Source organism: Geotrypetes seraphini, chromosome 3, assembly GCF_902459505.1.
Source record: "Geotrypetes seraphini chromosome 3, aGeoSer1.1, whole genome shotgun sequence".
Taxonomy (NCBI): Eukaryota; Metazoa; Chordata; class Amphibia; order Gymnophiona; family Dermophiidae; genus Geotrypetes; species Geotrypetes seraphini.
The window spans coordinates 22224925-22250874 of NC_047086.1; the positions used below are offsets into that span (position 1 = coordinate 22224925).

General features: G+C 44.4%; 1 protein-coding gene across 4 annotated transcripts in view; it reads left to right on the forward strand.

Annotated features, from left to right (window-relative positions):
• Positions 1–25950, forward strand: part of RIPPLY2 (ripply transcriptional repressor 2) — a 71719-nt gene that overhangs the window by 40578 nt on the left and 5191 nt on the right. For 2 of the 4 annotated variants that reach the window (XM_033937996.1, XM_033937995.1), the window contains exons 2-4: positions 9943–10182; positions 23432–23507; positions 23902–23966. In XM_033937996.1, coding sequence (XP_033793887.1) covers positions 10133–10182; positions 23432–23507; positions 23902–23966 — 191 coding nt within the window. In that variant the 5' untranslated portion in view covers positions 9943–10132. Of the gene's footprint in view, positions 1–4828; positions 4893–9942; positions 10183–22539; positions 22769–23431; positions 23508–23901; positions 23967–25950 lie in introns of those variants that run through there. The other 2 variants (XM_033937993.1, XM_033937997.1) reach the window with 2 other exon arrangements.

The window sequence follows — 25950 nt, forward strand, 5'->3', positions numbered from 1 at the left end:
GTTTCATACTGAACTTATTTTATTAAAGTATAAAAAGAAACAATATTCTGTACAATTGTCATTTTATAAATCAAGAGTTCTAGCTGCCAAACTAGAGGAAGAGATCTTCCGCTGTCAGGGCTTTGTTTATAAATGCTTATCAACACAGCTACAATACTATTTTATCTTAAAGCAAAAAAGAAAAGAATGGGGTTGGGCCCATGAGCCTAAGGCCACGCCCACAGGAGGGGCCTAAGGCTCCCGGGCCTATTGTGGTTGGCCCAGGTGCCTTAGGCCTCACCTGTGGGCGGGGTTTCAGATGCCTGGGCCAATCTGGCCCCATTCTGCAGCCGGCTGGCCTGCCGGATGGGCGGGCTTGGCACCTGTCTGTCCAGCCAACATTTACCAGGTATGGGGGGGGGGTCAGCTGGGGTCACAGGTCGGTAGGGGGGCCGATCGGGGGCTTGGGGGGGTTGTGTCGAGGGCAGGAGGGCCTGGGATCCCTCCTGCCCGTATTGTAGTGGGGGGTAGGGAGTCCGCCTGGTGTAGGGGGTGGGGGGGGTGAGAGGCCAGGAGGGCTTGGGCTCCCTCCTGGCCCAAACGTAATGGGGGGGTGCCGACGATCGCCAGGGCAAGAGGACTTGGGCTCCTTCTTGCCTCGAACGTAGTCGGGCAGTCGGGGTGCTGCGGGGCAAGAGGGCTTGGGCTCCCTCTTGCCCCGATATTGTCAGGGGGAGGGGGTGATGTATTGCGGCAGGAGAGATTGGCCATCTCCCCTGCCACGATGCGATCACTCCTCTACCCGAACTGCCACAACCCGCAGCAGGAGAGATTGGGGATCTCTCCTGCCGCGGGTCACGGCAGTTCGGGTAGAGTGGTGATCGCATCGCAGTAGGGGAGATGAGGCATCTTTCCTGCCGCGATGGTTGCGATGGGTGGGTGGGTAGATTGCCGGGCCACTGAACTGATCGCACCAGCCGCCATCAGCTCAGCGGCCCCTTTTTTTTGGCACTTAGACCTGTTTTGACTTCGTCTAAGTCAAAAAGGTATAAGTGCCGACTAGGCAACCTGCCTAAGGTTTTGGTTATACCTGCTGCACGCCTAGGTGTAGGTCGGCCCACCGCCCGCCCTTTCCCCTCCTCTAAACACGCCTCTTTCTCTCTGTGCGTTTAGTGGCAGGGGAAAGGCCTAAGCTGGTTTTAGATACGTCTAAAAACCAGCTTTGGTTATGGGTACTTGAACAATCAGGCTTTTTGATCATCCAAGTAGCCATTTAGGACACTTTTTAGACTATTTTTTTTTTTTTTTTTTTTTTTAATTATGAACCCCACAGTGTATACGTACAAATAATTACTAGTACAAAAGGAAAGGAGGGTGAACTACAATCTTTAAAGAAAACAGAGATACATTTAGGGAAAAAAACAACTGGAAGGTAATAGAAATTAATCTTGAAAGCATGGCTAAACATGGAAAGCGTGGAAAAGAGGTAAAGGAGATTACGACCTATACGTACAGTCTGATTAAAATTAAGTATTAGAGCATACGCTTTAATGATAGACGATTTATGCGCTCTATGTCTCAAATGCGTCCCTATACAAGTAACTTTTTAAAAAGCTTTTGAATTTTTCTAGTGAGGATTCACCATATACATAAATTGGTAAGTTGTTCCAGATCTGGGGTGCTATAACCGAAAAGATAGTAGATCTCCTAGTACCTATTACTTTTAAAGAAGGGATAGTCAGCAGATGTTGTTCTGTTGATCTAAGTGTCCTGACTGGAAAATATGGTATTAGAAGACGATCCAGAAATATTGGTGCGTTAATTTATTGGATTTTAAAGGTTATCAGTGCGATTTTATAAATTATTCTATGCGAGATTGGTAGCCAGTGTGCTTTTTGTAACAGAGGTGTGACATGATCATATTTTTTTGAATGAGTAATAATTTTTATTGCTGTATTTTGTATGATTTGTAGTCTTCTTATTTCTTTCTGGATTATACCATGATACAATGTATTGCAGTAATCAAGCCTAGAAATGACCAAAGAATGAATGAGAATGTTAAGAGCTTCTGGTTTTAAGGATCTGATAAGACGTAACTTATAGAAACAGCTTTTAACCACTGAACTAATCTGATCATGCAAGGAGAGTTCTTGATCTAATAACACTCCTAGTATTTTCGTTGTTGTTACTATTTGGAGTGGGGAGTTTGAATAAGGAAGTATAATACCTCTAAATCCACAGTCACCAAAATATCACTCACATTTACATCACAGATATTATGGATGTGTTTCCAAAAATGGGTGGCATCCTTTATATAGGATCTAGTGTTGCTAACCAATGACTTCAAAAAATGATCCACAAATTTTGATGGAGGTTCCAGATGTTAACCCTCCTCCAGGCCATCCCACTGTGTCTTTATGGGGTACAGTCCTGGAACCTCCATTGAAATTCCCACCATTTAAGTACTGCCAAAGATTCATAGCTTGTTTACCAACCCCTCTGCCAAACTGATTGTGGTAGCAATTGGGTCACTGCTGGAACTCCTCTCTATCTTTGTGGATAAATTGGGCATACTTTTTACCACCAAATCAAGGGCACTGCCATGGGTGCTACCATGAGACCTGAAAAAGTCACTGCAGTGTTATCACACAAAATTCCAAACTTTACTCATTCACAATTCTTATTCTTAGAACTCTGCTCCGAGACATGAAGGCTGATTACTCCGCCTCACCACCCAATCATCGCAGTGTCTAGAAATTGAATTGGCTCTGAAGATGTACATGGGTGGTGAGGCGGAGTAATCAGCCTTCATGTCTCTGAGCAGAGTTCTAAGAATAAGAATTGTGAATGAGTAAAGTTTGGAATTTTGTGTGATAACACTGCAGTGACTTTTTCAGGTCTCATTGATATCCCTTTAGTCACTCCACAAATATCTATGGTATTTGAGTTATTTACCCCTGATATATTTTTGTGACTTATGGGTGCTACCATGGCACCATCAGTTGCAAATTTATATGCTGCTGCCTTTGAGAAGAGATTTTCAAGAGACTACTTTTCATCATAGTATTATTTTGTGGAGAAGGTATATCGATGATGTCCTTTTGATTTGGAAAGGAACCAAAGCAGAATTTGAAAACTTCTTTTCATTTTTTTTCTTTCTTTATCATTTTCAAAGTTAACAACATCAAAAATCAATCTTGTACAGAAAACAAAGTTTTAGCTTACAGCAAATAGAAAGGAATGCTATATCTAAAAAAAAAAAAAAGAAAAGATAAGCTACTCCTTCTCAGGTCCACATTATAATTGAGATCCTTGATTACCTAAGCGAAGAAAACCAATGTTTCTAAGGGAACCAAGTTCAACATCTGATATCAGAAATAATTCTAAGAGTTCAATTTCACACCCCTTCGAGGCGCTTCATGGACAAAAATGTGGCTAAAGGTACAGGATCAAAGAATATATATTTCAAGGATTTGGTTTTAACTACATATTTACATGGATATCTTAAGTGGAAACTCCCTCCTATAAGCAAAACTCCTGGTTTTAACATTAGGCACTGCCTCCTTCGCTTTTGAGTTTCAAGTGAGACATGTGGAAAAACTTGAATTTTGGAACCTAAAAACTCTTTGTTCCTATTTTGGAAGAACAATCTTCATTGAAAAACTTATTTCCTAGTCTCAATTATTATTATTATTATGATTTTTTAATCTTTATTGATTTTCCAAACAACAACAGTGCAAAACACAAATATATATACATATAATAATACCAAGAAAAGCACATTCATCTTACAGACATACATGAGCAATCATTTTAACCCTCCCACCCACCCAATAATTAACAGGAAAACACAAAGCCATAGAATCTTTCAATAACCTTTCCCAATTTGAAATAATAGTGCATTTTCCCCCTCCACCCGCCCACCTTGGAAGTCTCAATTATTTTGATACCAACCTTCATTTTCAGATGTCATCAGATGTGAGGTGCATTCCAATTTTAGATATATACTTTTTGAAAATGGGACTTTTCATAGTGACGAAATCCACCTGATGTGAATAAATATTTGGATTTCATGAGTTGCCACAATCGTACACTCAAAGAGAATGTATCCTAGTGTCAATTCTTGAGGAGTAGGAAATTGTGCTTTGAAGATACTTTCTTCGAGAGACAATCAAGGGATATTATAAGATGTTTTCATGAAAGAGGATAATCCCATGAAGACTATCACAACAGCCGTTGCAAAGCTACCATTGCAAAGAGGGAAGAGCTGTTGATACCAAGGAATCGACTTCAGTCTTTAATAAGGGAAGAAAAACAATTAGATAAATTTAAAACTGCTCTTAAAACATTTCTCTTTAATGATGCTTTTTAGCATTAAGTTCAGAAACGGTTGAAATTATTTAATAACAGGGATATTCAGATAGGTTCTTTGAATACCAGAAACTAGCCTTATAAGGCTAACCCCCCCCCCAAAAAAAAAACAAAAAACTTCCCCCCTTAGTGTGTTTACCTTGAATGTTTCTTTGCTTTTAAAAATGGTAGTTCTTCCCTTTCTTTCCTTTTGTTTCTTGTAAGTCAGAATCAATATTAGTATTGTTTGTTTTCTTTGTAAATTACTATTTTAATATTTTTAATGTAAATCGCTTAGAAACTATATAAGCGTTTAATCAAATTTTTAATAAAACTTGGAAACTTGGAAGAAACAATTTAATGAGATTTTATGCACCTTACTTTTCACATGCCTGTCGGCAGACATCATAAAGGTTTTAGTGCAATCTATTGAATATTTCAAGGACCAGGACATCACGGTGACTCAAAGAAAGGAAGAAATTTGAAGGGATTGCTAGTTCATTCATCACTTCCAATGAATACCATCACAACCACGCACAGACCTGCTGATCACTATAAATGTGGTACTTATTTATTTTTCTATACCATTCTCCCAGGGGAGTTCAGAACGGTTTACATTAATTTATTCAAGTACTCAAGCATTTTTTCCCTGTCTGTCCTGGTGGGCTCACAATCTAATGTACCTGGGACAATGAGGGGGGGGGGGATTATGTGACTTGCCCAGGGTCACAAAGAGCAGTGTGGGTTTGAACCCACAACTTCAGGGGGCTGCGCCACGCTCTCTCCCTGAAAGCAGAAAGTAGGTGGGACCCAGCAGAGAGGAATGCCTGATGCCAGCAGAGCAGCGAGTTGTAAAGGCTGCCGACAGTGAAGCAGAGGCACCCATCGGGGGGGGGGGTAGGAGGGGGTAGAGAAATGCTGCACCATGCACCTGTTTGAAAGGAAGGAGGGGTAAGGAATAAAGCTGTCCAATTTGGAATGGGGGGGGGGGAGAAGGAATGGAAGGAGAGGGAAGAAGAGAGTGATGCCAGACCATGGGGAAGGGAGGGAAAGGAAGGAGAGGAGATGCCAGAGCATGGTGAGAGAGGGAAAGGTTAGGGTTGCAGTGTAGAGGGCCCAACTTGGATGTCTGGAGTCCTACCTCAACTTGTTATGCAAAATGGGGCTTTACACCATGCAAAATGAACTGCAGTGACCAGAGTCAGGCAAGGCTTCCCACTGAGGTCTAAGTAAACAAGTTAAGCCCCAATTTCAGAGACAAGTTTCAGAGTGCCAACTCAGACACCACTGTTTTGACCTCTTCATGCAAATGGCTCCGAGTTGTGTTAATCACACCTCTTTCCTGAGAAAGTCCTGGGACTCTTTCTGCGCTGTCCCTTAGGAAAGTACAGAATTTGTAGCGGTTAAACCTTTGCTGATACTTTTCTGAAATGCTTTTTCTCAATCGCTGCAGTTTTGTAGCATAGATTCCTTTGGGGTTTATTTGTGAGGCTTACTCGTAATCTTTCCATCTGTCAGCATAAGAATAGGACTGGGTACAGAAATGACTAGAATGCATTTTGGCGCTTGAAGCTGGGCACTTAGATTGGCATGCCTAGCCCATCTAGGTGCTTAACTCACTCCCCCCTCCTCTTTTTACTAAGCTGCAGTAGGGGTTTCTACTGTGGCCTAGAGCTGCTCTGATGCTCATAGAATTCCTATGAGTGTCGGAGCATTTAGTGTCCCGGGCCATGGTAGAAACCTCTACCGTGGCTTAGTATAAGAGGGCCTTAATTATTTAATAGGCTTAATTGGCACTGAGAGCAAGCTTAATTGGCTTGAAAATTAGCTTATATTAAAATTAATTGGATCGTAGGCGGCTATCGCAGTAGGCGCCTATTGATTTCAGGTAGGTGCTTAGCCCAAGGTGCCTACCAGAAAGTGAGCATGGCTAAGGGCAGATCATAGAAACATAGAAGATGACGGCAGAAAAGGGCTACAGCCCATCAAGTCTGCCCACTCTGCTTACCCACCCCCTGCCTATGCCCTAATGACCCAATTTCCTTATCTTGACCCTCGTAGGGATCCCACATGGGTATCCCATTTATTCTTAAAGTCTGGCACGCTGTCTGCCTCGATCACCTGCACTGGAAGCTTGTTCCAATGACCAACCACTCTCTCTGTGAAGAAATACTTTCTGGTGTCGTCATTAAATTTTCCGCCCCTGAGTTTGAGCGGGTGCCCTCTTGTGGCCGAGGGTCCCTTGAGAAAGAAAATATCATCTTCCACTTCGACACGTCCCGTGAGATACTTAAATGTTTCGATCATGTCTCCCCTCTCCCTACGTTCCTCGAGAGTGTAGAGCTGCAATTTGTTCAGTCTCTCTTCGTACGAGAGACCCTTGAGCCCCGAGATCATCCTGGTGGCCGTCCGTTGAACCGATTCAATTCTGCGCACATCTTTATTGTAATGTGGCCTCCAGAATTGCACACAGTACTCCAGATGAGGTCTCACCATGGCCTTGTACAACGGCATTATGACTTCAGGCTTTCGGCTGACGAAACTTCTATTGATACAACCCAATATCTGCCTTGCCTTAGATGAAGCCTTCTCCACTTGATTGGCAGTTTTCATGTCTGCACTGATGATTACTCCTAAATCTCGTTCTGCTGAAGTCCTAGTTAAAGTTTCTCCGTTCAAGAAGTACGTCCTGCATGGATTTCCGCTTCCGAGGTGCATGACCTTACATTTCTTAGCATTGAAGCCTAGCTGCCAGGTTGAGGACCAACTTTCCAATGTAAGAAGGTCCTGCGCCATATAATTCTGTAAACTGCATTCACTTACTATATTACATAGTTTGGTGTCATCGGCGAATAGTGTTATTTTACCTTGAAGCCCTTGAGTCAGATCCCCTATGAATATGTTGAAAAGGAGTGGACCCAGGACCGAGCCCTGCGGCACTCCACTGGTCACCTCCGATGTTTTAGAGAGGGTACCATTAACCACCACCCTCTGAAGTCTGCCACTCAGCCAATCACTGACCCATGCAGTTAGTGTCTCTCCTAACCCCATCGATTCCATCTTGCAAGTGTTTTCTGTAGTTGCCTAAAATGGACAGGTGCCAGTATTTAGGCCAAGAAAATCCTTTTTTTTAATAGGGGGGGGGGGTGCCCAAGTTCATTTTAGGTGCCGCCAGAAGCCATTCTATAAATGGTGCCTACTTAAGATTGATAAGCGCTATGTGCCACGTTCCTTGGCGCCTAATTGTTAGGCGCTTTTTATAGAATCTGGCCCATGTCGGTATCAGCTTGCCCCTTGATGTCACTTCCGGGACCTGCGCCTAGGAAGTGACATCAGAGAGAGCGCCAATGTGGGCAGCAACCTCGCACTGGGGAAGTAAAAAAGGTACGGGGGGAAGGCAAGGGGCGTGCAGCACAGGGAGGAGTGGGTGGCGGACAGGAGGCAGGGTGCCACGCCCTTAGGAAGACCGCGCCCTCTCCCTCACCACATCCCCATTACTATGCCACTGCATAGGGCCATAATCTACGAGTATAGTGCCTATAAAATCAGCGCAGACTAGAATAGCACTTTGATTCTACAAGGTGTGCATGCATACTGTTTCCCCCCAAAATAAGACCTAACCAGAAAATAAGCCCTAGCATGATTTTTTTCAAGATACTCGTAATATAAGCCTTACCCCAAAAATAAGCCCAGTTAAGATCGATCCCCGAATGTTCGCCCAATTCTTCCTGTCATGACGGCGAACCCTCACGACACAGTGCACTCCCTCCTGCTGCTGGCCCCTGAACCCCACCAAACACTCCCCAACTCCACCCTGACATTAAAAAAATAAGACATCCCCTGTGTCTTTTGGAGCAAAAATGAATATAAGACCCGGTCTTATTTTGGGGGGAAAACGGGTAGTAATATAGATAAAGACCTGAGCTATCCATCCAGTCTGCCCAACAGTTACACATACCTTTTATAGAATCGTGCTTTAGCTCCTGTGAGTGACATACGAGGCGCACCCATTAGGTAAGCTAAAATGCCTGCACCTAAGTTGTGCGCAGGTCGGGTGTATTCTATAACAGTGCCCTTGGCCATGCCCCCTTTTCAAATTCACACACTGCAACTGCTGCATATTTTTTATAGAATCACAATGTGTTGTGTGCAGCTCTCCTCTGTCCCTCCCCCACCGTACACATGCCTTCCCTTTCCCTTGTTCCTCTAACTCATAAGAACATAAGAATAGCCTTACTGGGTTAGACCAATGGTCCATCAAGCCAAGTAGCCCATTCTCAAGGTGGCCAATGCAGGTCCCTAGTACCTGGCCAAAACCCAAGGAGTAGCAAAATTCCAGCATCTCAAAGAATAGCAAGATTTCGGAACCCCAATGAGAGCAACATTCCAGAGCTGAGATTGTGATGTCATAATGTCTCAGAGCCAACCTCAGCAGTGATGTTACAATGGCTTAATTGTCCTATACTTGGCTCATGTAAGAACATAAGAATAGCCTAATTGGGTCAGACCAATGGTTCATCAAGCCCAGTAGCCTGTCCTCACGGTGGTCAATCCAGGTCCCTAGTACCTGGTCAAAACCCAAAAGAGTAGCTTTGCCAGCATGAGCAGCAGCTCCAACCTGCTGCTTGCATTTGCCTCAGCTCTCCCTCTGAAGTCACTTCCTGGTCATGGGACCACAAAGTGACATCCGAGGGAGAGCCAGTGCCGGTGTGGGCAGCAGGTTGGAGATGCTGCTCATGCTAGTGAAGTTGAACAGGTACAGGGGAAGGGGTGTGGCAGGGGAAGGAAGAGGGCGGGAGGAAGTGCCACAACCCCAAGCACCTCCCACCCTTGCTATGCCACCAGTATTAATTACCACCAGTTAGGCCAATTAATTAATGAAATTGTGTCCAATGTACAGAATTTGGGGTGGAGGGGGGTGTTCAATAATTCTTATCTACAATGCCCAGAAAGCTTTCCCACATTCAGTAATGGGTAAGGACACTGTACACAATAAACCACGGGGTAGAAAATCGCAGTTGGTAAGTTCTTTATTTGTGATCTGGAAAAGGAAACTGAGAGATGAAAAATACTTGCAGCTCGGACCAAGTGGAAGCAACACCTAAATGTGAGAATACAGTTGTATGGGGGTGGGGAAGAGGTTGTTAAGAGGGATGGGGATGGGTTGGGTTTTTTTTGTTGTTGTTAAAAATCATTGCACTAAAAATTTAAGTAAAACCTAACAAATAAACATTTTAATCTCATGATTCTATAAAAAGCATGGCGTGATGCGGGGTGAAGTTGGGAAGTGTATTGGTGCAAGCTTTCTTGTGTTGTACATCTTGCATTTTGAAGTTTTACTTATTACAAAATTTAATAAAATATATTTTGAAAAAAAAAGCATGGCGTGGCATTGATAACCTTCTGATAAGTTATCCAATGCCTGACGGCCAAGCTGGCTCCCAGATATTTCTCACATCCATTAAAATAAAACTAGACAACACGTTTCTAAAAAAAAAAGTAATGCCGATCCACAAGACCTGGGCATTTATCCTGTGCGCTTGATGAAATAGAAACCAGCATATTGTTTGTTAAACTGTGCATATATGAACCCTGCACTTTCTTTCACCTCAGATTTTTTCATTTGGAGGATAAAGCCTGCTGAATGCTTTCCAACGGGGCTTTCACATGTCAAGGTGTGATTAGCACATACGTGTCACATTTCTCCCTGATCCATCTGTGAGTGCATTCCTTGGCTCCAGCACGCTCCAATCTGCTCAGCCCACAGTGGAAGTTTCACTCTTGTTTGTATAATGGCAAACACATGGACAAAAAGCCGTGGGAAGAAAATGACCCAGGACACTTCTGCTTTGGGTCAGTGTATTAAGTATTGCAAAGAAAGACCTAATATTGCACTATACAGAAGCAACTAAAATGCCTTTTTATTTTATAATGAAATGCATCGTTAGTGCTCTTTATGTAAAAATAATTCTTCAAAAATTCTCCTGCTTTTCTCGGGTCAAAATTGTCATCCGTATGCTTCTGTTAAAGCTTTGGAGACTATTTGTTAGAGCGGTGGATGAGAACCAAGGGAAGTCTCGCTGAAATCCCTTTGACCTTCAGCAAGTCACTTAACCCTCCTTTAACTCGGGTACAAGCTTAGGTGCTCTTATACTAAATTGCATTAACCCCCTCCCCCACCTTGTACAAAACCGTAGCACAGTTTTTAGGGCTGACTGTGGCATAGAATTCCTATGATCATCGGAGCCGTTACTACTGTGGCTATGGTTTTGTAAAGGAGGGGGAAGGGTTAACGTGTATTTAATGCAGGAAAAAAGCTTGGGCCAAAATGCAGTAGTGTTTTTATTTATTCAGGGGAGCTCAGAATAATTTACATTAATTTTTTAATGTAAATATTTTTTTATTGATTTTATAACCAAACTTTTACAAGTGCAACAAATATTATGACAATTACAATTAACAGCACTTAGAACTTATACTGAAATCACATCGAAATTACCCTCCCCTTAACCCTAACCCTCCCACCCACCTCTAGATGTGCATAAAGAGCAATAAACTCAATAGGAATTGATATATTTTTATATCATTTATTCAAAATTACATTAATTTATTCAGCTCACAATCTACCTAATGTACCTGGAGTAATGGGGGGATTAAGTGACTTGCCCAGGATCACAAGGAGCAGCATGGGTTTGAACCCACAACTGCAGGCTGCTGAGGTTGTAGCTTTAACCACAGCACCACTCTTGAAATCAAAATGTAGCAAAAGTGAGTCAAGTATAGGGCATTCAAGCCATTGTGACATCACTGATGAGGTTGGCTCTCACACATTGGTGGAATGAGGTACTATGATGTCACAATACCAGCTCTGGTTATCAGAGGCTGGAACCTTTCACACTATTTATTTATTCAATTTTCTATATTATTTTTCCAAGGGAGCACAGAATAATTTACATGAATTTATTCAGGTACTCAAGCATTTTTCCCTGTCTGTCCTGGAGGGCTCACACACTGTCTAATGTACCTGTTGCAATAATTTGCCTATCAACATGTAGGATTTATTTTTTATGTGCCCAGTGGCAGTGGTAGCCCTATTTTTGAGCCATGTTACAAATTAGCTTAGTGCATAGGAAAGTCCTAAATTAAAATGCACTAAGGCCCAGATTCTCTATAGGGCGCCGATATCTGTGGCTGCCAATCGCATGTAATGTAATGTAATTTATTTCTTATATATCGCTAAACTCCGTTAGGATTCTAAGCGGTTTACAGAAAAATAGACAATAGGGTGCATTAAAATTATAAGTAAAATAGGTACTTAGAAATTCCCTTACTGTCCCGAAGGCTCACAATCTAACTAAAGTCCCTGGAAAAATGACAATTAGTAGAGTAATGAAGAAATAAAATAGAGAATAGATGAGAAAAATAAGAAAATAAACATACTAATAAGATTACAATGATCTAAAGGACTTTGAAAGGTTGAAAAAAGAGGAGAGATAAGAATAGATGCAGAGGGAGAACCGTTGAAGCAATAGAATTCTGGGGAAATTTAAATGAAATTTGAATGATAAAATAAAACAAAATAAGTGGTAAAACAATAAGTGAGATTAAAAAAAAATATCATAAACTAAAAAGAAGTGAAAATAAAATCAAAACAGTCAAAACTGAAGTCCAGCTTGAACAGGCCCCCGAGCCAACCGTTGATCCGATGGCCGGACTGCAGTCCTCCTCCGTCGGCTCTCCCCTGCTGGAATGGGGGAGGAGCGAAGACAGTGTCGGGTGCCCTGCTGGAACGGGCCCCCGAGCCCACCGTTGGTCCGATGGCCGGACTGCAGCCCTCCTCCGTTGGCTCTCCCCTGCTGGCATGGGGGAGGAGCGAAGACAGTGTCGGGTGCCCCGCTGGAACGGGCCCCCGAGCCGACCGATGGCCGTTCTGCAGCCCTCCTCCGTCGGCTCTCCCCTGCTGGAATGGGGGAGGAGCGAAGACAGTGTTGGGTGCCCCGCTGGAACGGGCCCCCGAGCCCACCGTTGGTCCGATGGCCGGACTGCAGCCCTCCTCCGTTGGCTCTCCCCTGCTGGCATGGGGGAGGAGCGAAGACAGTGTCGGGTGCCCCGCTGGAACGGGCCCCCGAGCCGACCGATGGCCGTTCTGCAGCCCTCCTCCGTCGGCTCTCCCCTGCTGGAATGGGGGAGGAGCGAAGACAGTGTCGGGTGCCCCGCTGGAACGGGCCCCCGAGCCCACCGTTGGTCCGATGGCCGGACTGCAGCCCTCCTCCGTTGGCTCTCCCCTGCTGGCATGGGGGAGGAGCGAAGACAGTGTCGGGTGCCCCGCTGGAACGGGCCCCCGAGCCGACCGATGGCCGTTCTGCAGCCCTCCTCCATCGGCTCTCCCCTGCTGGAATGGGGGAGGAGCGAAGACAGTGTCGGGTGCCCCGCTGGAACGGGCCCCCGAGCCGACCGTTGGTCCGATGGCCGGACTGCAGCCCTCCTCCGTCGGCTCTCCCCTGCTGGAATGGGGGAGGAGCGAAGACAGTGTCGGGTGCCCCGCTGGAACGGGCCCCCAAGCCGACCGTTGGTCCAATGGCCGGACTGCAGCCCTCCTCTGTCGGCTCTCCCCTGCTGGAATGGTGTTAGATGGTGTTACAGGGTTTGGTTTTGGTCTTTTACTTTTCTCATCTGTAGCAAATACAGTATCCAATGTAAGTTGTTTTCTTGAAGCCATCTGAAATCATTTTAGTTAAACTGAAGGGATTAAATAGTTATAAAATCTTTAGTGAGAATGTCCAGGGAGAGGAGTTCTGCAATCAAACTGCCATTTACATGTCAGTTACACGATGGTGTCCTACAGAGAATCGTGCGCTGGAAACTTAGCCCAAGGTTTTCCAGGCCCACATTTATGGCACCAATCTATGCCATGAATCACGCCTACGTAGGTGCTTTGTGGCGCCTAACGCCACTTCTGGTGGTAAGCGGCGTAAAGCGCCTATGTAGGTGCGATTCTGGTGCCTTCGATTTAGGTGCTGGTAGGCACTTTAATTTTAACTTTTGTTGCTGTTTTAAACAGCATTTCTCAATTAACTAAGACGCCGGTAGGGCACAGTGTGGAGAGAGAATGGCGCAGTAGTTAAAGCCATAGCCTCAGCACCCTGGGGTTGTGAGTTCAAACCCACGCTGCTCCTTGTGACCCTGGGCAAGTCACTTAATTCCCCTCATTGCCCCAGATACATTAGATAGATTGTGAGCCCACCAGGACAAACAAGGAAAAATACTTGAGTACCTGAATAAACTCATGTAAACTGTTCTGAGCTCCCCTGGGAGAATAGTATAGAAAATTGAATAAATAAATAGTGTGACAAGCTTCAGCCTCTGATAACCAGAGCTGGTATTGTGACATCATAATGCCTTATTCCACCAATGCCTAAGAACCAACCTCATCAGTGATGTCACAATAGCTGGATATTGGGGAGTCCCTGGACATCGTGTACCTGGACTTTAGCATAGCATTCGATAGCGTACCACACCGCAGGTTACTGAGCAAGATGAGTTCTATAGGATTAGGTGACACATTGACGAAATGGGTTGGGAGCTGGCTTGGAGGTAGGCTCCAAAGGGTGGTGGTGAACGGCACCCCCTCCGAAATGACGGAGGTGATTAGTGGAATACCACAGGGCTCAGTCTTGGGCCCAATCCTATTCAACATCTTTATAAGAGACTTGGCAGAAGGGCTTCGAGGTAAAATAACATTATTCGCCGATGACGCCAAACTGAGTAATGTAGTGGGCAAATGCACAACAGACGAAGATTCAGTGCCCGACAACATGATGCACGACCTACTCCTACTGGAGCGATGGTCTAGGACATGGCAACTCAACTTCAATGCCAAAAAATGCAAAGTTATGCACCTGGGCAGCCAGAATCCATGCAAGTCTTATACCCTTAATGGCGAGATCCTAGCAAAAACGGTAGCAGAACGAGACTTGGGGGTAATCGTCAGTGAGGACATGAAGTCTGCCAATCAAGTGGAGCAGGCTTCGTCCAAGGCAAGACAAATCATGGGCTGCATACGAAGGGGTTTCGTCAGTCGTAAGGCGGAAGTCATTATGCCATTGTATAGATCCATGGTGAGGCCCCACCTGGAATACTGTGTGCAATTCTGGAGGCCGCATTATCGCAAGGATGTGCTGAGACTGGAGTCGGTGCAAAGAATGGCCACCCGGATGGTCTCGGGACTCAAGGATCTACCATACGAAAAACGGCTTGACAAATTACAGCTATACTCGCTCGAGGAGCGCAGAGAGAGGGGGGACATGATCGAGACGTTCAAGTATCTTACGGGCCGCATCGAGGCGGAGGAAGATATCTTCTGTTTCAAGGGTCCCACGACAACAAGAGGGCATCCGTTGAAAATCAGGGGCGGGAAACTACGAGGTGACACCAGGAAATTCTTTTTCACTGAAAGAGTGGTTGATCGCTGGAATAGTCTTCCACTACAGGTGATTGAGGCCAGCAGCGTGCCTGATTTTAAGGCCAAATGGGATCGGCACATGGGATCTATTCACAGTGCAAAGGTAAGGGAAGGGACATTAAGGTGGGCAGACTAGATGGGCCGTGGGCCCTTATCTGCCGTCTATTTCTATGTTTCTATGATTGTTCTATATTTGGCTCACCTTTAATACACTTCAATTTCTAGAGTGGTGCAGTGGTTAAAGCTACAGCCTCAGCACCCTGGGGTTGTGGGTTCAAACTGCTCCTTGTGAGCCTGGGCAAGTCACTTAATCCCCTCATTGCCCCAAATACATTAGATAGATTGTGAGCCCACCAGGACAAACAAGGAAAAATGCTTGAGAACCTGAATAAACTCATGTAAGCTATTATGAGCCCTGAATAAATAAATAAATACCCCCCCTATGCCTTTATCTTAAACTCTGGAATTTGTTGCCACAGAATGTGGTAAAAGAAGTTAGCTTAGCAGGGTTTAAACAAGATTTCAATTATTTTGTAAAAAAAAATAAAAAAATCCATAAACCATTATTAAAATGACTTGGGAAAATGTACTGTTTATTTCTAGGATAAGCAGCATAAAATCTATTTTACTCTTTTGGGATCTTGCCAGGTACTTGTGAATGGACTGGCCACTGTTGGAAACAGGATAGTGGGCTTGATGGACCTTTGGTCTGTCCTGGTACGGCAATTCTTATGTCATCCAAGTAAAGGATAATGAAGCCATTATGACATCACTGATGAGTTTGGCTCTTAGGCATTCGTGGAATAAGGCATTATGACATCACAATATCAGCTCTGGAATGTTACTGCTCTTTGGGTGTCTGTCAGATACTTGTGACCTGGGTTGGCCACTGTTGAAAAGAGGATACTGGGCTTGATGGACCTTTGGTCTGTATTCAATTTTCTATACTGTTCTTCCAAGGGAGTTCAAAATGGTTTACATGAATTTATTCAGGTACTCAAGCATGTTTCCCTGTCTGTCCCGGTGGGCTCACAATCTATCTAATGTACCTGGGGCAATTGGGGGGATTAAGTGACTTGCCCAGGGTCACAAGGAGCAGTGAGGGATTTGAACCCACAACCTCAGGGTGCTGAGGCTGTAGCTTTAACTACTGCACCACAAGGAACAGTCTACCCCTTTTTTTTTTTTTATTCCTTCTATTGCTGTGGAACCTTTGGGCTTTTTTTGTGGTTGTTTCAGCACCATTTACTGAGTCTGGCCTGAGCGTATCCCGTGGTATGCATGGTAACACTTACCGCAGCTTGGTAAAAGTGTCCCCAGGGCAATTACAATAATCGACTCAATAATAAGTTCAATAAATCAATTGAGAGTAAGCACTGGAATGAAGGTTATAGGATGAAGCTGAAAGGAGACGGAAAGTAAAAAAAAATAAAAATTCTTTACAGAAAAGGTAGTGGATGCCTGGGAACGGCATCTCAGTGGAGGGGGTAGAAATGAGGACTGGATTTGGATTCAAGAATGCATGGGTCAAGTGTAGAGGATCTCTAAGGCAGAGAAAGGGATTGCAGAAATTAGCAGTGTGGTTGGTTAGATTGGACAGACCCAATGGGCTTTATCTGCTGTCATTTTTCTTTGTCCCAAAACACTGAGCTGGCCCTAGCCCTGGACCTTTTGCCCAACAGCACTGATGTCCCTATTCATCTTCCTTCCGCTGCTCTGCTCTCCTCTCACTGTGGTCTCCTCTAGCTCATGTCGAAAGATCTGGCTATCTGCTGGTTCAATCCAGTGACCAAAACAGAACAGCATTGATGCTACTGGGAAGACGCTGGGCTGCCACAAGTGTTTGCTGTTGTCCGCTAGTGACAAATGTCTTTGCTTCTGACCAAGTCTGCACTAAGGCTAACAGCCTCGGAGACTGTAGTGTGACTCCAGTAGTCTATGAATATTCATTCAGCATACATGCCACTGCTGGAACATCTGTCAGTCATTATCTCCTCCTCATGCCTTCAACGCCTTGCTGTTTGTCTTCACTCTGCATGAGGGCAGCCAGTCGCACTCTCGCCCCAAGTATTTTTTTTTTTTTTTTTAATTCCAAGTACACGTGTGGAACAATCCCAGACCACAAAGCAGAAGTGACCAAGAATATTACACGTTATTTGTACAGCTGTGTATCAGTTAAATAACTTGGCCACATTAACCTGAAATTATGCCTTAACTGATCACTCTGCTTGATCAATTCAGTGGTTCCCAAAAATATTGCAGATGTGCGTCTGTGCGATAGGGACGAATCAAGACCGTTCTGTTTCTCACAAAAATAAATACAGGTCCTCTTTTTATTTTAATGAGATATCAATTGGGAGCAGGTAGTCACTATTTAAAATGATGGTGCAAACAATGCTTCAACGGTCATTGTAGCCTGTGTCAAGTTTTCCGCAGAAAATTATAAAATCGCTTCTTCATTTATGGTGTTTATGAAGGGCCACTGAAAAGTTCTCAGCTCAACCAACAAAGTTGGGGAAGTCTTCATCAAGGGCTATACACTTAGTTCAATGATTCTCTGACTTTTGCTTCCATATTTTTCTAATGGAATAAAAAAAGTGGAAAGAAAAAATATTTTCTCCTATTGGTTTTAAAAGTATGTCCCTGCAATTTCATCAAGTGTCCCCTACTCTTAGTGATTTTTGACGGAGTAAAAAATCAATCCACTTGTACCCGTTCTGCTCCACTCAGGATTTTGTAGACTTCAATCATATCTCCCCTTAGCCTTCTCTTTTCCAAGCTGAAGAGCCCTAACCGTTTTAGTCTTTCCTCGTATGAAAGAAGTTCCATTCCCTTTATCATCTTGGTCGTTCTTCTTTGAACCTTTCCTAGTGCCACTATATCTTTCTTGAGATAAGGAGACCAGAATTGAACGCAATATTCCAGGTGAGGTCGCACCATGGAGCGATACAGAGGCATTATAGAAACATGACGGCAGATTTAAAAGCCAAATGGCCCATCTAGTCTGCCCATCCAAAGTAACTATTATCTCTTTTTCTCTCTGAGAGATCCCATGTGCCTATCCCAGGCCCTCTTGAATTTAGACACAGTCTCTGTTTCAACCACCTCTTTCGGGAGACTGTTCCACGCATCTACCACCCTTTCTGTAAAAAAGTAATTCCTTAGACTACTCCGAAGCCTGTCACCTCTTAACTTCGTCCTATGCCCACTCATTGCAGAGTTTCCTTTCAAATGAAAGAGACTCAACTCATGCGCATTTACTTTACGCAGGTATTGAAATGTCTGTATCATATCTCCCCTCTCCCACCTTTCCTCCAAAGTATACAGATTGAGATCTTTAAGTCTGTCCCCATACACCTTATGATGAAGATCATGCACCATTTTAGTAGCCTTCCTCTGGACCAACTCCATCCTTTTTATATCTTTTAGAAGGTGCGGCCTCCAGAATTGTACACAATATTCTAAATGAGGTCTCACCACAGTCTTATACAGGGGCATCAATACCTCCTTTTTCCTACTGGCCATACCTCTCTCTGTGCAATCTAGCATCCTTTTAGCTTTCGCCGTCACCTTTTCAACCTGTTTAGCCCCTTCAGCAATATCATTTTATAAAAATGTTAAAAAGAACAGGCCCAAGAACAGAACCTTGAGACACACCACTGATAACATTCCTTTACTCAGAACGATCTCCATTGATCACTATCATCTATTGCATTCCACTCAACCAGTTCTTGACCCAGCCTGTCACTTTAGGACCCATTCCGAGAGTACTCAGTTTATTTATTAGACATCTGTGTGGTACACTGTTAAAGGCTTTGCTAAAACTGAAATACACCACATCTAGCGCACTCCCTCTACCCAATTCTCTGGTCACCCAGTCAAAGAAATTGATCAGATTTGTCTGACAAGACCTACCTCTAGTGAATCCATGTTGCATCTGTTGCCTCCAGTCCTGTAATCCACAGGATTCCAGAAACTTGACCATTCTCTGTTTTAAAAGTGTTTCCATTAATTTGCTTACCACAGAAGTCAAACTTACTGGCCTGTAATTCCCTACTTCTTCCTTACTTCCACTTTTGTGGAGAGGGACCACATCCGCCCTTCTCCAGTCCTCCGGTACCACTCCCGACTCTAGAGACTCAGTGAAAAGGTCAGTCAGCGGAGCTACCAGAACTTCCCTAAGTTCCTTCAGCACCCACGGATATACTCCATACGGCCCCCATCGCTTTGTCTACCTTTATTTCAGCTAGCTCCTCACAAACACAACCCTCTGAAAATCGATCAGGGTCTATTACTCCTCCATCCCTATTCACATTTGTCTTTTGCGGTCCTGCTCTCAGCACTTCAGCCGTGAACACAGAACAGAAATATTTTTATCAGCTTCTACATATTCCTCCCCTTCACCTTTGAGTCTCACAATGCCACTTTATACTTCTTCCTATCACTAATATATCTAAAAATTGTCTTGTCTCCTCATCTTACCGTGTCAGCTATTTTTTCTTCCATTTGCATCTTTGCTTTCCTGACTATATGACCAGCCTCTCTTAACTTTTCCAGATATTTTTGCCTGTCTTCCTCTTTCTGAGATCTTTTGTAGTTTATGAAAGCTAACCTCTTATTCCTTACTTTCTTAGCTACTACTTTTGAGAACCAAAGTGCAGTGGCATACCAAGGGGGGGCGCCGTCCACCCCAGGTGCATGCTTCAAGGAGGTGCACAGCCGGCCGGGTCTGGAAGCTCCCACGCTGCTGAAAATGGCACCTCAAAGCGGCTGCTGACTCTGCTCTGAAATATGAGTCGGAAGCCACGCTGAAGTGCAGCAAGGTCCCGCGATGACTACTTCTGCTGCCTCTGCTCCAGAAGAGGTAAGTGACGTCAGGGGGAGAGGGGGTGGACCAGCAGCCGCAGTCATCGCGGGATCTTGCCGCAAATCCCTGCGTCTGCCGGCCCAGCCCCTTTCCGACATCACTTACCTCTTCCTGAGCAGAGGCAGCAGAAGTAGTCATCGCGGGACCTTGTTGATTTGGATGGAAAGGAGCATAGCAGGGTGGTGGAAGGAGAAAAAGGGGGTCAGGGTGGTATGGAAGGGTGGTGAAGGGTGAGAAAGGGGGTCAGGGTGGTATGGAAGGGTGGTGAAGGGTGAGAAAGGGGGTCAGGGTGGTATGGAAGCGTGGTGGAGGATGAGAAAGGGGGTCAGGGTGGTATGGAAGGGTGGTGAAGAGAGAGAAATGGGGTCAAGATGGTAAGGAAGGGTGTGGAGGGTGAGAAAGGGGGTCGGTGGTATGGAAGGGTGGTGAAGGGAGTGAAATGGGGTCAGGATGGTAAGAAAGGGTGTGGAGGGTGAGAAAGGGGGGTCAGGGTGGTATGGAAGCATGGTGAAGGGTGAGAAAGGGGGTCAAGGTGGTATGGAAGCGTGGTGAAGGGTGAGAAAGGGGGCAGATGCTGATGGAAGTGGGGGGAAGGGAGAGGAGGGAGTGAAATACCAGACCATGTGGGAGAGGGAAGGAGAGGAGAGAAATGCCAGACCACTGAAGGAGGGAAAGGAAGAAGATGGATGCCAGACCAATGGGGGTGAAGGGAGAGATGGAAGGGGGAGGCATAAAGCTTCTGGAAGGGGAATAGGAGAGAAGATGCCATATAGAAGGGGCAGAGAGAGGGTAGACAGTGGATGAAAGGAAGAGAGTGACAAGAAGATGAGGAAAGCACAAACCAGAGAAGACAAGATAGAAAAAAAAATTTGATTTATTTTTTGCTTTAGGTGAGATGCATCGCTGTTTTTGTGATATTGCATTGTATACAGAGTCCAGCTTCTTGGTGCTTCAGTTTAACCTTTGTCTACGTATTTTTATTCTATCTCCCCATTTACAAAACTGTAGAGCGTTTTTTAGCATTGGCTGTTACCACCATGGCTAAAAACCACACTACAGTTTTGTAAAAGGGGGAGGGGTTAGTTTGTGATTACATTCTAGGCGAAGGTGTTTTCTGTGTTCGAAAATACATGGTTTTCTGTTAGGATTGACTGTGTAGGATTGATCTATACTAGTCTGGCTTGTTTAGTTTTACAATGAGTTTATTGTTGTAGTGCTCACTGCAGTATGTAAGATGCTGCCTTTTCCTAGGTACACTCTTGTGTGACGTGTGGATTGTTACTAAAAATCATGTTTTTCATACAGATGGGGGGGTGTCAAAAAATGATGGGCCCCAGGTGTCACCTGTGCTAGGTACGCCATTGCCAAAGTGGCCTTCTTTTCCTCTTACTTTTACTTACTTTCCTCACATAAGCACAGATTATTGAGACACAGCCAACATGAATTTAGTCAAAGGAAATATTGCCTTACCAATCTACTGCATTTCTTTGAAGGAGTGAATGAACATGTGGATAAAGGTAAACCGGTTGATATTGTGTATATTTGGATATTCAAAAGGCATTTGACAAAGTTCCTCATGAAAGACTGCTGAGGAAACTGAAAGTCATGGGATAGGAGCTAATGTTGTATTATGGATTAAGAACTGGTTGAAAGACAGAAAACAGAGAGTGGGTTTAAATGGCCAATATTCTCAATGGAGAATGGCAAATAGTGGGGTGCCCCAGGAGTCGATGCTGGGACTGCTGCTTTTTAACATATTTATCAATGATCTATAGAGGGGAATAACTAGTGGGATTAAATTTGCTGATGCCTCAGTTGATCAAAAAGGATTGTGAAAAATTGCAAGAGGACCTTGTGAGACTGGGTATCAAAATGGCAGAGGATGTTTAATGTGAGCAAGTGCAAAGTGATACATGTGGGAAGGAGGAACGTAAACTAGACCTAAGTGATGCAGGATTCCACGTTAGAAGTTACTGCCCAGGAAAAGGATCTAATCTAATCTAAACCTTAAGTTTATATACCGCATCATCTCCATGAGAATGGAGCTCGACACGGTTTACAAGAACTTAAAATAGTGGGTAGAGAAGAAGAAAAAGGATTACATGAACTTATGTGTAGAAGGGGGGAGAGAAAGGGGGGGAAGGATAGAGCTACAATTTGCTGAAAAGCCAGGTTTTCAGTTGTTTGCGGAATAACTGAAGGGAGCTCAGGTTCCGCAGCGGGGTGGTGAGGTCGTTCCAAAGACCTGTGATTTTGAAGAGAAGGGATTTTCCCAGTTTGCCTGCATAGTGGATGCCGCGTGGAGAGGGGAAGGCTAGTTTAAGCCTTTGGGCAGTTCTGGAGGAGTTGAAAGACAGTGGGATAAGAGGAGGCAGGATTCCGTGAATGATCTTGAAAGCCAGGCAGGAACATTTGAACTGGATTCTGGAGATTATTGGGAGCCAGTGAAGTTGTCATTTTTTGAGGATACATTGAAAGGTACAGAGGAGGGTCACGAAAATGATAAAAGTGATGGGACATCCCTATGAAGAAAGGCTAAAGCTGCTCGGGCTCTTCCGCTTGGAGAAGAGATGGTTCAGTGGAGTGGAAAGGGTAGATGTGAATCACTTGTTCACTTTAAGTACAAGTAGTAGATTTAAGCCTCTTCTCTTATTCAGTGAAAGAAAGTAAAGACCAGGTTAGACAGTTTGTGAGGCCACCAGGCCAGACAGGAAAAAATGCTTGAGGAAGTGGACAAATGACTGGAAACAGCAGCTCTCCCCCCTCCCCCACCCTCTGTGCTCAGCCCTCGCCCGTCACGTCTCCGCCTGGACCATTTGGGCCCGGGCCGCGCCGGCACACTCGCCTCTTGTTTACTCGCCTCACCTCTCTGTTTATGCAGCAGCCAAACGGCGGCCGGGCGGGGGCTATAAGAGCCGCCTTGGGCCAACTGGGCCCGCAGAGAGCTCGGAGCACTCGAGGCCGCAGCACCGCTCCCTGGATCTCGCCCGACCCATGGCCCCCCGACGCTCGCCCGGGCTCCAGTGCCCTTGCTGCCGCCACCGCAGGGCGCCCCCTATCGGGGAAGCGGAGAACTGCCCTCGCCGCGCCCCCGCTGGCCCGAGAGAGCGGTACGTGCGAGGAAGATACAGGCTAACACGTGGAGGGGGTGGGGATCGTTTAAAATGGAGCAGAGGCAGCTGACCGACACCGAACCGGGCTGGGGGCCGGATCTGAGACAGAAGATCCATCAGGATCCGCCTTTTACCAAGCCTCCCCCCCCTAGCTAGAAGGATTTCAGGATTACCACTATGAAACGGAAAGCCTAACTGGCTAGGGATAAGAGGTTTGAGAAGCACTGCTAAAACAAATGCCCCCTCCAGGGCTATCAAGGTATCCCCTTGAGAGACATGGCATGCAAATCTTTCTCATGCCTATTCATAAGGGGTATCCTGAAGAACTGACCTGTTGCTTGCCCTTGAGGACTTTGGTCAGCAGCAGGAGTGCTGACTCAGCACCAAGAGTGCTGACTCAGCACCTGTGCTTTTGCCTGATTCCTTCTGGGATGTCAATTAGAGAAGTGGACAAAACCCACTGCCCTTCTCTGGATACTCTGGTAGCAGTTTTGCTTCTTGGACTTAAATGATATTCTTTAATTGAAAATTTGCTGAGGGGGGGGGGACCCCCCACATAGGAGCCAGAGTTAGCTGGGTGTGGTTTGGTTTTTTTTTAATGTTTATTTTCTTTCCTTGGGTTCTTTCCCTAACCTTCTTCTATTTGGGATTTGATTGTAGGTCCAGAGGGTTGTGGCGACCGTGGTTAATCACCAGAAAAGAAAGAGAAAAATCTGAATTCTGTTGTCAGAATTCGGTAAGTATTACTTTTTCACTGATGGGACTGGCTTTGTAATACATACGAGAGGTTGGGGGGGGGGGTGCTGAAAAGTTCTCAGCCCAGCCAACCAACTTCCTAAATTCTGAGCATTATTTTGCTACTGTAGCTGAAGAGTGTTATCTGATTTCATTAAGTGCCAATCTGCAGAAAACAAATTCTATGGGGGGAGGGGGGGGTTACATTGTTTCAGATCACTGATTGAACCATATCCACCTCACTGGCTTCTTGGTTGGGCTGAGAACTTTTCAGCACCCCCTCATTAAACAAAAGAGAATCAATAGAGATCCAGCCAAAACATTTACTTTTGAAAGGTCAATTCTTTGTGCACCTTAAGGTTGTTGAACACTGTCTCATTTTTCTTTCTTTTCAGGCATATGGCGTTTACCGTATTTGTGCCACTGGAGGAAAGCTTCCACTTTATCAACACCCAGTGAGGTATGTAACCCATTGCAGCTTGCTTTTCCCTACAGATAACCCAGATTCATAAGTGAGAATTCATGCAACATGCAGAAAGAGGTGTGGATAGGTAGAACAAAAGTTATGGCAAGTAACTCTTCCCCCACCTCCATTTTATTAATTTTCATTCAGCTAATGCAAATAGCATCTTGCCCTGAAGAAATCCATAGGAATAAAATGGGGCTTCTTAGCATTTAGCACACCCTAGTAAAAGGAGCCCTAAGTTTGAACATCACAGCCAGTGGTGTAGTAAGGGGAAGCCCACCCCGGGCACCGTCTTGCTGAGGGCACAGCATTCCTCCTCCTCTCTGCCCCCCACCCCACGCTCTTCTCCTTGCCACATGTGTGCACCCCTTGCCTACCCCGTATCTTTTTTTTTTTTTTTTTACATCCCCGGCGCAAGGTTGCTGCTCGCGTCATCGCTCTCTCTTTGATGTCACTTCCGGGACCCAAGCCAAGGAAGTGATGTCAAAGGCTGAGCCGACACCGACGTGGGCATCATTGAAACGAAAGTGTCAAGAAAAGTGTGGAATAACTCGTAAGTTTCATGATTCCACATCATTCTCTTCTTGGTTGGGCTGAGACCTTTTCAGCAGTCCCTCCTATTGTGATGTCATAATGCTTCATTCCACCAATGCCTAACAACCTCATCAGTGATGTCACAACGGCTTGGTTTCCCTATACTTGTTCCCATTTACAAGGTGCATTTGCCTCATTGAAACAAAAAGTGTCAAGAGAAGTGTGGAATAACTTGTAAGTTTCCTGGCTCCACATCATTCTCTGAGACCTTTTCAGCGGCCCCTCATATGAAGCAAGAACTTGTCTCGGCATTCCTGCTTCTTCAGTCTGTTCATCAGTCCCATATTTTCTGTATAGTATGGCATTAAAAATGCATTGTTTTACTGTGAAAAATTCTTAACATTTTCCATGTACTCCATAATTCTATAAAAAGTACTAAAAATTGTATGCACAGTATTCTATAACCATGCACCTAAATCCTGGGAAATCTCCTGCCCATACTTCTCCCATGGCCACCCCTCTTTGGAGCTGTGTACAAGATAAGTTAGCCGCACAATTTATAGGATAGGATGTAGAGCAGATCCACGCATAGCTACTAATGACTTTCGATTAACGCATGTTAACTGCAATAATTTATTGTTATTGCCTAATTAGCCAATTAATTTACACCCATAATTGCTCGTCCAACTCTGAGCAACCTACAAGGGGGTGCTGAAAAGTTTTCAGCCCAACCTAGAAGAGAATGACATGGATATGATTCAATCAGTGACCTGAAACAATGTTAAAAAAAAAACATAGAAGTTGGTTTCTGCAGATTGGCACTTAATGAAATCAGATAACATAATAATAATAATTATTTTTTTTTTAATTCTTTATTCATTTTAAAACTTTCATCAAGTGTACAAAAATTGCAACTCAATAATATAGATTTAAACACTTGTACATCTTATCATTATATCTTATAATTGGAAATATAACCCTCCTTCTCCCCTCCTGAAATCCCTCTAGTAATTTTTATTTTTCATATAATAGAAACCCTCTCCCCTCCCCACCCTTATCTTACATATTAAATATAGAAATAGAAATATTAGAAAAATGGCATCAATCGTGACAAAAGGACATTAATGGTTCCCAAATTTTAATAAAGTTTTTATAATTTCCATTTTGCACCGCTATTGATCTTTCCAAAAAGGAGCCCTAAGATCTGCTTCACAACATAATAATAATAATAGATTTTCTTGTCTACCGCCCAACCAGTAGTTCTGGGCGGTTCACAACAGGAAAATACTAAGACATTTCAGCACATGGTACAGTTTCATAGAACGCACTATCTACGTACAATCTAAAATGATATAATAAAAGTAATACAATTGTTAAAAACATTCAAGTGCAATATTAAAAATTATTAAAAAATTAAAACATATACTCATTATGTCACATGTTC